Source organism: Parasteatoda tepidariorum, chromosome 3 (assembly GCF_982258835.1).
Source record: "Parasteatoda tepidariorum strain Cologne lab strain chromosome 3, Ptep-v5.0, whole genome shotgun sequence".
Classification (NCBI taxonomy): Eukaryota; Metazoa; Arthropoda; class Arachnida; order Araneae; family Theridiidae; genus Parasteatoda; species Parasteatoda tepidariorum.
The window spans coordinates 79404526-79416298 of NC_141757.1; the positions used below are offsets into that span (position 1 = coordinate 79404526).

Consider the following 11773-nt stretch of genomic DNA (forward strand, 5'->3'; position numbering starts at 1 on the left):
GTAAAAAATCACGAACTATTCTCTCACATGTAACAGTATCAAAACAACATTAATCTATGAGTATTTTTTTAATAAAGTTCAGAAATAAAAATATTTAAAACAGCTAACATAATTAAAAAAGGACATCTTAGTGCCATATTATAATAAAGCAGAACACAAAGTATAAAAGTTCAAATGAAACATACTATTGTCTCATTACTACCAAAAGATTCCTTATCATCGTCGAAACGCAGATGATAATAGTGCTTGTACTAAAATAATTGTTTGTTTTAGCTAACTATGTAATTTTTGCATTTATAAGTCCCATTTCCTTTCAAAGATCTTTTTAAAAAAGATTTATTTAACTGCTACAATAACGGAAAGTTCAACTATAAATCTGAAAACAAAGAAATAATTATGAATGAATCATCCTCTCCTTTCATGTGGGTGTTGATCAAAGATAAATTCTGGTCCCTTTTGAAGGTCTGTATTTTGTATTTTAATCCAAGTATTTAGGTCTGTATTTTAATCCAAGCTAGAAATACTTTTATATAAAGATATACTAGGGGGCTTGATCCCCTGCTCCCGAACGTGCTCGCATCACTAACATACACGATACATTTAATATTACTGTTTACTATAAGACTCAACAGAATCTTTTCCCGTGGCATTTCAATACAATAAGTTCGTCACACTAACTCAATGCATTTTGCGTACATTGACCCGTCGGGGAACAGAGTACAATGCCTTGTATTGTACCGACTAAACCTAAAAACAAAATAAAACTTGTAAACTAAATAAAAGTAATTTCACAATAGTGTTAGCTTCACAAAGCAAAAGCACTGGACAAAACAGTAACAGAAGTAGCAAATCGGTGTAATTTTTTAATTCTTACAATTTTTACATTATTTATACTAAATCAAACATTTCTTTAAAAGTAGTAAAAAAGTTAATGAAAATTTTATCATGAGATTGAGCCTAAAACCTTTTTTCAGTAAATGCCTGTGTCGGATCTGGGTTCTTGGATTCAGCCTGTCTCATCTCAAATGCTTACGCGCGAGTTCCTAATTGCAAAAAATGTAATTTAACTGAATTAATAATTTGTATTTTATGTTTTTATTTTAGCATCTAGAACAATTTAAAGGTTTTGAAACAGGTTGGTAAAAGGTAATGTATTGATGCAAACCAAACAGAGTTTTCTTGTAATTTATTAGTTTGTATAAAAAGTAAATATAAACATGGAGCAAAGAAAATGTTACAAACGCAAAAATACCAAAAATAATGTACAGTTAAAAACAAAGTTATTGAATTATTTACAATCAGATCAAAATACACATAAAATTATATGAAATACAACTTATCAATACATAAAATAGTCCACCATTTATCGTTAGACTAATGAATAGTTAGTCCTTTAATGTTTTTTAACTACACAAATTTTATTTACATAACATACATATGAATGAACATGGAAGCATGAATAGGAAGAGATTTATGCAATAAGGTGAAAAAATAATAAAAAAAGTGAGAATATATCATAATGCATACTATATAATCCATAATGTTTATAAATAAGTCATCAGTGTAAGATTCAGCATGATCAAAAAAAAAATTTTTTTTTTTTTAAAATTCCAGATCTAGTGTTTTTTATTTTTATTTTTAAAAAACTAACAAAAAAACAATATTTATATATATCAGTCAAACTTCGTTTTTTTAAATAAACACTAAAGTATTTGAGACACAGAAAATCATATTAACATTGTGTTGGCAGTTATTTTAAAAACAGCAAAGTAATAATATTTTTATGATTAATATATCATCAATGATTTACTTACTTTTATGTCTTCATTCTTATTCCTTAATTTCTTTTGTTTTCATTGTATTCAGCTGAAGATATTATTAATATAGAAAATACATAGAGAATTGATATATTTTTTTGTGACGGAAAAATACACAAATTCGAAGTTTGGCTATGGGCATGTATATATATAGCAGAATAAAGACAAAAAGGATAAGAAAAAAGAAGAGAAAAACGAAGAAAAGAAAAATTATTAAAATAAAATATTTAAAAAAATAAAAAAATATACACATATTTAAAAGCCGGAAGACAAAAAAAATAAACAAAATGAAAAGATATAATCTCTTCATTAGCTCACACGATTATATCCACAAATAATATACTTTTTTTAGTATTTTTAGGTCAAATTTTGTTTCTATCAGAAAATCATTATCTTAAGCAATGGAATGCATCAATTAAAAATGAGTATTGCAGTAACTATTTCAGACATATTTTCATACATTGTTTTGTATAACAGTTAGAGTTTAGGGGAGAAAAATAAAGCATATAATTTTATAGTTAAATACTGAATAATCACAAAAAGATTAAATATGTATATATAAAAACAATTCTTTCATAAATAATACTAAAAAAAGTGACCACATCATGTTTGCAATCTAAAAGTATTGAAAACCAGATTCTTCATGGAAGAAAGTGTATTTTGAATGTCATATATTAACTTAGTCAAATGAAATATTAAGTATATTGCAAGATTCTTTTAATGATTGTCAAAAGTAATGTGTGATAGAATTTTGATGGCCCATAATTTATTTGTATCATAAGCTCATACGTGCACAGAATTTTTCTTGACATTATCACCTAAGAGCTGCACTAGTTTTTTGTGGATCATAGACACAGAATAGCAACAAGTACTAATTTTACCTGGTTGAAGTGTTTTTTCAAGGAAAAAAATGAAATACAATAATAAAATCTGGTTTAACTTTTTAAATAGTTTTTTGAAGTATGTATGTGCAATTTTATCGAGCTAGAAAAGAGCGTGAATTTTCAAACATTTCCATCATGATATGATCAAAAAAAATTTTTTGGCTATATGAGCAAATGTTTAACTTTTTGGAATGATTAAAATAAGTTCAGATATTTTCCAAAAATTCTTCAAAAACTGCATTTTTGGGAGGGAGAGAAATGGTATAATCATATAAAAAGTCTGAACATTGAAATTAAAGAAACTTGTAGGAAAAAAATCTTGAAGAATTACGCATGAAAATAAGTTATTTACATTCATCTTATTGCATATATTTAAGTTAAAGGAATTAACATGTACAAGAATACTAACATTCTCAGAATTGGTCCATTCATATCGGCCAAGTCTGAATAAATTACAAAAAAGAATTCCACACAAAACACTAATTACCACCAATTTTATGATTATGAGGTCTGAAAATTTTACCTACTTGTGGTTAACATTTGAACTTTTGGCTCTAATCACAGGCAATATTAAATAAAACATAAGAGTTATAATGCACTGCAATAACATCTTACAGTGTTAGATTACAGCTTTGAAAGTAACTTGTTATGGTTGAATAAAATTCTATTTGTAACTTCTTCAACTAATACATTTAAAACAAATTTCAATACTAAACAGATCCAAATCCAAACAAAATATGACATACTTTCAAAACTTTACTACAGTAATATCAATAGTTTGAGAAATAATGTGTGGTATGCATACAAAGGTTTATTAGCATTTTAAGTAAGTTTCAACTAATAACAAATTTAATAGCAGCTTTAAGGCCTTAACTAAGAGTAAATTTTTAGTAAGACAACTTTTTATTAAAAATACAGTTGCTAAATTAACACCCTTGATAATAAAATTTGTATTCTAATTATATCTAAATACTATCAGCATGAATAGTGAATTACTTACAACCATAAGTTACAGGCATAGAAAAGAAAAGGAATTACACAAATTCATGAAATAAATGCTTTGTTTCCTTTAAACTACAAATAATACAAACTAGAAAAAAAAGGCATAGGCAAAAATCAACACTACGAATAAAAATAATATCTTTTTTTAAAAGAAATATCAAAGCAATTCACGCTAAAAAGAAAAAAAAATTATCTATCAATGCTGAGTTCGAAGTTGTTTTGATACTCCTAATAAAAAAAAAATTTAAAAAAAAAAAAAAAAACATTTTGTCCTATTTGCCCTGATTCTTAGATTTTTGTCCTGATATTCCTGATTTTTGATTGTGTTCTGAACGTACGATTTTCAAGAATACAAAGTAGATTTGAAAAAGCGAAAGATTTGGAATTTTAATCAATCTTTTTTATATGAGATCGATTTATTAAAAATGCTGGTAGAGACAGCAAAACATTTAGCTTTACCCACAGGCTTCATTGTTTAAACTCTATGAAAAACAAACTTAATTAACAATTTTATGTTCCCAAATTTTCATGGTGATGAATTCAGAGGTTAAACCCTTATTAATTACATTATTATTACTATTTTACATGCAGTGACAAATCTTGTAGGATGAACTTTTGTAATTTCACCGATATTGATTGGTTTCTTTCATGTGATTACAAAAATGAATGCTTTCAATCAACAGTACAATAATCACATTATAGAATTCTTAAATGATGAATTGAGGGATCATCCACTAAATTACTTTTGTACAAAATGTTAAGTGGCATGTTCGTTGTGTTTTTGCATTTCAAGATTTTTGAAACCATACTTTAAACTTATGGTGAATGAAATCTTTAATTCAAATTCAATTAAATATTGGTATGAGGGTTTATCAACTAATTGATACTAGATTTTCTTTTGATGCAACAATACTATGAAAGCTTTTCATGAATTGATTTTATGCTATTATGTGTTGTTTAGTGCTGATAAAACTATACTAGAAGTTGTTAAAACAAAGTAATTCTGATATAAAAAACAAATCATAATTTTTTAACTATTTTGTAATAAAATTTGATTTTATTACACTTAAGTAGAGCAAATTATACTTTTTTTAGTTTGCTCTTAACAAAACTAGCCATATACGTATACTGTCCCAAAAAATGCCCTGATTTTTTGAAAAATATCTCGATTTTTTCTTTGGCAGACTACAAAGCCTGATTAATTTTTCTAAGACAACTTTTTAGGAAAATAAATAAATTAAAGCTGCAAAGTTAAAAAATGAATTATAAATTTGTGTTTGATAGCATTTTAATAAATGACTATAAATATATATATTAAATAAGCTACATTTTTCTTAAAATATGAATAAGTTTGATAATTATTACGAACTTTGTTTTCAGAAATAAGAAAAGGATTTTTTTTTATGAAGATGTATACTAACAAAATTTAATAGATTCACATGCACATTAAAAACATAGCTTTTAAAAAAAGAAAAAAAAGTATCATTCCTCAGCAAAAGCATTGATTGAAAACTATATAAAAGATAGAATTTTGCATAATAACACGATAAATTAAAAAATTTATTGAGAACTCTAACTGATGTATCACAAATACAAAGAAAATAGATGCGTCAATTAAAAAAAATAAATGCAAATAAATTAAGTATCTATTAAAATGTATTTAGATTAAAAGTACAGAGATTCATAAAATAAAAGATTTCTTAGAAATTATGTGAGATATTTCTGATACTTTTTAATTTTTACAATGCACAGATTCATTTTTACACAAAATTGTATAAAAATATTGAGTGTTTTTTTTTAGATACATAAAGGAAGGACTACAAGTGATTATCACATTTCAGATAAGAAGAAATTATTCTTCTAACTTTCTTCATCTCATTATAAAAATTGTTTATTATGAAATTTGACCCTAACAAAAGATTATATAATATCAAGAATATAGTTTAATTTTGTTCACACATCTTTTAATGTTCATAAGTTATTTAAGAATTTTTTAAAGATTGAGAGTGCATAATTATTGAGTTCTTTATAAATTACTATATAGAAAACTAAATTAAAAATATCAGTATACCTGAACTGAAATTATAGTTAAGTGTTTATGAGGGGAAAAATATGCTTATTAAAATTTGTTGATTGTGACAATGTGTTCATCAGGTAACAAATGTACAATGTAACTATATGATCAATATAGATTTGTGATCATTTGGCACAATTGTTATAAAGAAACTATTTTTTTAAAAATTTTAATTGAAACGTTACTGCTTTAAAATAGTAAAAAAGAAATACAATTCAAGTAACCAATATGCATAGTGTTTTCAAGATAATTCACAGTTAAAAGAATTCAGTGTTTCTGTGAAAATATATGATAAAAAAAAGAAAAAGAAACTTTTAAATTTTTTTGTTGATAATAAACAGTTAAAAATCCAAATTTAAACTGTTGCAAAGTTATTTATTTCAATTGGAAGAACACTCTTCTCAATTTAACTAAATCTTTTTCAAAACAAATAAATATCAGGGGGAAAAAATGTTTTATGTCCACATAAGCTGACTTTAACCACTGATCTAACTTAACTAAACTGGCTTGACCAATTTAAGTATGAACAGGAACCTTTTACACCCAGCATAGCCTTTTGTCACTGGGGCCATTTTTGTGAAAAACGGACAGAAACCGTTCTTCCCCCTTTATATACTATCTCAAGATGTAAATGCATAGTAACCAGCACGAAAATTTACAATTACAATAAAGATCTTAGTAGAAGAAGGTACTGAGTGGCAATCAGAAAAAGTGCAAGATTATGTGCTTAAAAAGCATATTATGGTTAGCTGTATATACTGAATTAAAATTTTTTGTGCAAGGTTATTAAACAACATACTTTTAATGAGAAAATATATTTCATAAATAGCATTTTGTTGTTGCCCTATCTTTCTGAAATGTTTTTCTCTAATTAGTATCACTAAAAACCTTCTTTTATTAAGCTCTAAAAATAAAGGCTGCCTTGGAAAATAATATCAGATCTTGTATTATAAAAAGACATTAAGATAGTGAATTTATTTGAAACATTTTTTAAAATATGTTTGCTTTCATAAAGGTTAAGTGTAAGGAAAAAATAAATATTTTCATTTGAAAAAGTCTTTCTTTTACTTTTTTTTTCTTAACAGCAGGTAGCTTTAACATCCACTTCATGAGCATCTAATTGATGAACATCTCTTTCAAACAATGATTGATTTTTCTGTACACGACTGCTTTTTAAAATGAGCTTTTGCGCAATCGTTTTGAACATTTCTTGAATCCCTTCCCCTATTGAAGGCAAGAAAATTTATGGTTAATTCAATTACAGAGATAATCACTAAAATATAACTAAAATGTATTAAGAGAAATTTTTTTTCCCCCAGGATTATTTTAATAAAGTTACTTTAAATATTATTCTAAAATCAGAAATTCTGCTTTAAATTAATTACACTGTTAAAAGTAATATAGAATGAATTATTTTTTCGCCCTTCATTCATTACAAACTAGGGATTTAATGAATAATCTGGTTCAGCAAATTATTAATAAGAAAAATATTTTTCGACTATAAGTTTTTTTGGGGGGTAAATTTGAATAGATTTAATGAAGAATAATCTAATTTTTTTTTTTTTTTACTCGATGTTATTATAAATAGTTTTAACACATATTTATTAAGTTCCAAAACTTGTTAATTTATGTACTGAAAGACAAATGGAAAAGGGAAATTTAAAGAACTGTAACTTCAGATTATTATACACTGAACCACGTGTTTTATAATGCTGATTTTGTTCTTTTTTTATTATGTTCAGGCAAGTCAATTTCGTCATTTTTTCAACACCTTATGTTTTAAAAATTTACAAACAAGTTCTTTACTTTGACAAAATATGACAAGAAAACTGTTTCAGAGAGATTACCTGTCTTTGCAGAAATGTTAAACACAATATCACAGTCATGGTGATGGGCAAATGCATTAACTTTTTCTTGAGCAATCAGACATTTTAAATCATTTTTATTTCTTATCAATGCTTTCAATGCTGAAAAATAATTGTGAATGAGTAATACTAGTTTATATATATTTAAGTTAAAAATATAGAGAAAACATGGAAAATAATAAAGATTAATCAAAAGAAAAATTATAAAATATTTAAAAAAAATATTTATAATATACATACATTAAAAAGCGGGGGGAAAAAAAGAAAAATATATTTCTGCAGCTTATGAGCAGTAAATAAAACTTCTTATTTTTCTTAATTCTCTTCGTTTTTCTTTATTGTGCTATGTTTTAGTGATCATATTTAATGCAGCTTTGGCACTTAATATTCTACGATTAACTTACTTTTGTTTTCATTCTGTTTCGTCTCTTAATTTGTTTTTCTAATTTTGTGTGTTTGGGATGTTGTTCTTTGAGCCTATTTTAACGGTTTTGAATAGTAATATCTAATTTGGGCAAATCCTGGGCTAAAAATCTGTGCAAAACGGGTAAATCATGTTTCTCTCTCTGTGTTTTTGTTAAATAAATGTTAATTTTTTAAAATTATTAAAATTGTGTAGTTAAATATCAACCTTATTAATTATAAACTTCTTTAAATTATTTAGTATAATATTATTACCTTGCAAACATCCATTTTAGAACCAATCCTTAGTAACTAACAAATCAAATACGGTTCAGTACTGCAGTAAGAAAGTGCCATAAACAAAATCCTTCCATTTAAGCTTCTCTTTTCATGTTCTGCAATCTGGCAATCTTATTACGAAAATATTTTAAATCATTCTTGAAAGATTACGAAGCATGTAAGTTCATTTGAATTTGCTACTCGCTCTACAGATTTCATTTTGTGTCTTGTTCTGTTTTTTCTTAACATTTAATTTCCTGTTTTCTGTGTAATATATTTTTGATTTAATGTGTTCAATTTCATTAAAAAATTTTTTTTAGTGCTCCTTACACTATTGTATTGATATATTTCGCTTTGGCTACATTGATACAATATTAGAAAGCACTCCTTTTCGCAGATATAATCATTTTATAAAATCATTTATCACAATATATAATTATTTTATATAATTGAATATAATAGTCATGGATATAATTGTTTTTTGTTATAATCATTTTATAATTTTTTAAAAATATTTTATTTTAATAATTTTTCTTCTTTTCTTTTCATTAATCTTTATTATTTTTCATGTTTTCTCTATATTATTAACTTATTTTAAGAGTTCTATATACTTGTAGCTTATGCTAAGTAAATAAAGCTTATTATTTTTCTTAATTCTCCTCGTTTTTTTTCTTTTTGTTTTTATTATAAATAAATAATAAATGTATAAGTTAATATATAAGAATTATTTTATTCAATATGTGAGTTAAATTTTATCTTGGATAAAACTTTAAATAAAAAAAATAAAAAAACCAAGTAAATTAAATTGTTAAACTATGCACATATTTTGTAAAAATTTTGTTATGTTATTACTAAATTTTTTAAATATTTACTTTTGACCTTTCATGTTGTTGAGTTGAAAATGCAACAATATCTCTGTTAAAATTCCTAATACTTAATTGTTAAATAAATTAATCATTTCAATCTTCTCTTAATATTTAATTATGTTTATAATGTGGTACACATAGTATTCAAAAATATTTAAAGAAAACATAAACAATGTAATAAGAAGAATTTAAGAATGTCTCAGAAAAATAATGAGCATACAAAGCAGGATTAAAATTTGACTCATTAATGGCTAGATTTCAGATAATATTTACAATTATTATTATTTAACATACTAACCATTTTCTGAAAAATCATCAGCATCTCGCACCCATTGTGTCAAGCTAGTGAGAGTCTCAGGCTCATTAGAGCTGAATACAATAAGACAAGCATCAGCATTCCGAAAGTAGTTCCTAGTAAGAGTTCGAAATCGCTCTGTCCCAACAGTATCCCAAAGTACAAGCTATAAATAAAATAAATAACTATTAATACACCCTCTCAGGACTTTTAAATGTAAAATTTAGCTAGGCTGATAAAAGCAAAAGAAGGAAACATGCAACGCAAATATCAAAAAGGTCGTGTATGACTTTTATTAAAAATTTTTTTAGAACAGAATGAGACTGGCTTTTGCTTGAAGAGATTATAATTTGTTTTTGGTGTACTTAGAAATGCAGTTTAATAAATGAATAGATTTAAGTGTCTTTTCTATTTTCTAATTGCAATATTTTCCATAATATTGATTGGTAATTCTGCTAGTTTAGACCCAGACCGGTGCACTATTCCCTGATGCAAACATTTAAACAAAAGTGCTTACTAAACATCAGCAGTTGAATCAAAGTGATTATATCTGACGTAACTAATTCATAAAAACTTTAAAAGTTACAAATTATATTATACAGGCTTTAAAGGTAAAAGAGATTTCTATTAAAATAAAAATAGCACTCTGTTTACTAAAAGTTATTTTAGTTGATAAGAGTTTTTTTTAATTCTTTTTTAAAAACTTTATACTATTGATGGAAAATTACTCAGAACAACAGCAATTTAACCAAAATGAGTACATAAAATGACTTAACTAATTCATAAAAGCTTTCAAGGACAAGAGAAAGAAAACGACAATAAGGGTATGACTTGTAGCCACCCTGACAAACCTCTAGATTTTTTTTTCTTAAAAAAATTTGCAAATTTAAAATTTATTTGGCCATTGTAGTTGACATGACAGATCACGATATATAAATATCATCATAATATTTAAAATCCACTTTGAAAAACGCACAAAAACATGCAACTTTCTATAATGCATCAACAAACTAACATAAATTTACACTTAAGTTTGATAAAATAAAAGTTGATTAAATGATATGTAAATTAGATAGAAATTTTTATTCTCTAATATTCACCTCTGGTTACGATATTAAAACTTAAATATTCCATCTATTGGTAAGATACTTAAGAAAAATTTTCATTCATGAGATGTTTAAAAAAAAAAATGTCTTAAAATTCATTTTGGATAAAATAGAACCATTATAAATATACGCTATACATCTTATACACGAATCAATTAGCAATTTTAAATGTCAATGAATAACATGAAATTTAGTCCTCTCATAACCAAGTTTCTGAGGAAAGTAAATAGTTTCCTAAGACAATAAATAATAAATTATATACTTCATAATCATAACTGTTCGCCTGAAGATATCTTTCAGTGGATTGTCAAAAGTAAAATAGTACAGTTTAAAAGGTTTCAAAATATTCATATTGAATAAAAATTAAAAGTTTGCTTTTTCAAAAGTTCTCTCATTAGAGCTAATTAAGAAAATGTGATAAATTGAATAACTATAAGGAAATAACTTAGGTCTTACGGTAACATTTTGTCCGTCAACTTCTATAACTTTTGAATAATTGTCGATTCCGACGCTTAAATTTCCACTTTCTTTGAACTCATTATCTTTGAATCGACGAAATATTGACGTTTTACCAACATTATAGTCTCCTAATAAAATAAGCTTGAAATAAAAGTCAGACGGCCTATCTTTGTTTACATTTTTGGCCATAATGACAACATTATTAATTCGTGTATATTGCCAATATCAAAAAGAAATGTTGCTATGGCTGTTTCTGGCAGCTGATCCACTTTTAATATAAAAGCTATAAGCTGAGTCACAAGCAACTCATCTACTGAGTCATACGTACTCAAACTTTTAAATCTTTTCAATCTTTTAGACTGATTATCCGTAGAAAGATTTAAATTTATGAACAAAACCTGAGAGATTTTATGAGTTTTATCTGAAAAGTTACTATTTAACGTACGAGTTTAGAGAATATTTTCATTTGTTTATTTTGAATCGAGGGTTGTTCAATCTACAAAATTAGACGAAATACTAGCATATATAATTATTGAGAATTAATTGATGGAGCAATGGCAAGCATAGATTAAATTACAGTTGAAAAATGAATAAAATTCATATTACACCTGAAAATATTTTTTATATTTGTGATATACGTCGGAAAAGTTATTTACAAAATAATTATCTCGAAAATCTGACGTTTACTGAGGATGAATATCATATGTGTGATGTCTATAACCAA

General features: G+C 25.4%; 1 protein-coding gene across 1 annotated transcript; it reads right to left on the reverse strand.

The window, feature by feature from the left end:
• Nucleotides 1-5728: 5728 nt before the first annotated feature.
• On the reverse strand, nucleotides 5729-11277 carry LOC107437069 (ras-related protein Rab-43). The gene is made up of 4 exons (XM_016048952.4): nucleotides 11047-11277; nucleotides 9488-9650; nucleotides 7625-7744; nucleotides 5729-7001 (listed from the first exon to the last, which is right to left on the reverse strand). Exons 1-4 carry the CDS (start codon nucleotides 11236-11238, stop codon nucleotides 6856-6858), a joined length of 621 nt encoding a protein of 206 aa, XP_015904438.1. The 5' UTR covers nucleotides 11239-11277; the 3' UTR covers nucleotides 5729-6855.
• Nucleotides 11278-11773: the final 496 nt, after the last annotated feature.

Bases quoted from the DNA above. Each gene is read 5' to 3' on its own strand.
- LOC107437069 (XM_016048952.4), bottom strand. From the start codon at position 11,238: ATGGCCAAAAATGTAAACAAAGATAGGCCGTCTGACTTTTATTTCAAG. The intron at 9,651-11,046 runs GTAAGACCTAAG...TTTTATTTATAG, and splicing joins TTGACGGACAAAATGTTACC to CTTGTACTTTGGGATACTGT. The intron at 7,002-7,624 runs GTAATCTCTCTG...TGCCTTCAATAG, and splicing joins TAACATTTCTGCAAAGACAG to GGGAAGGGATTCAAGAAATG.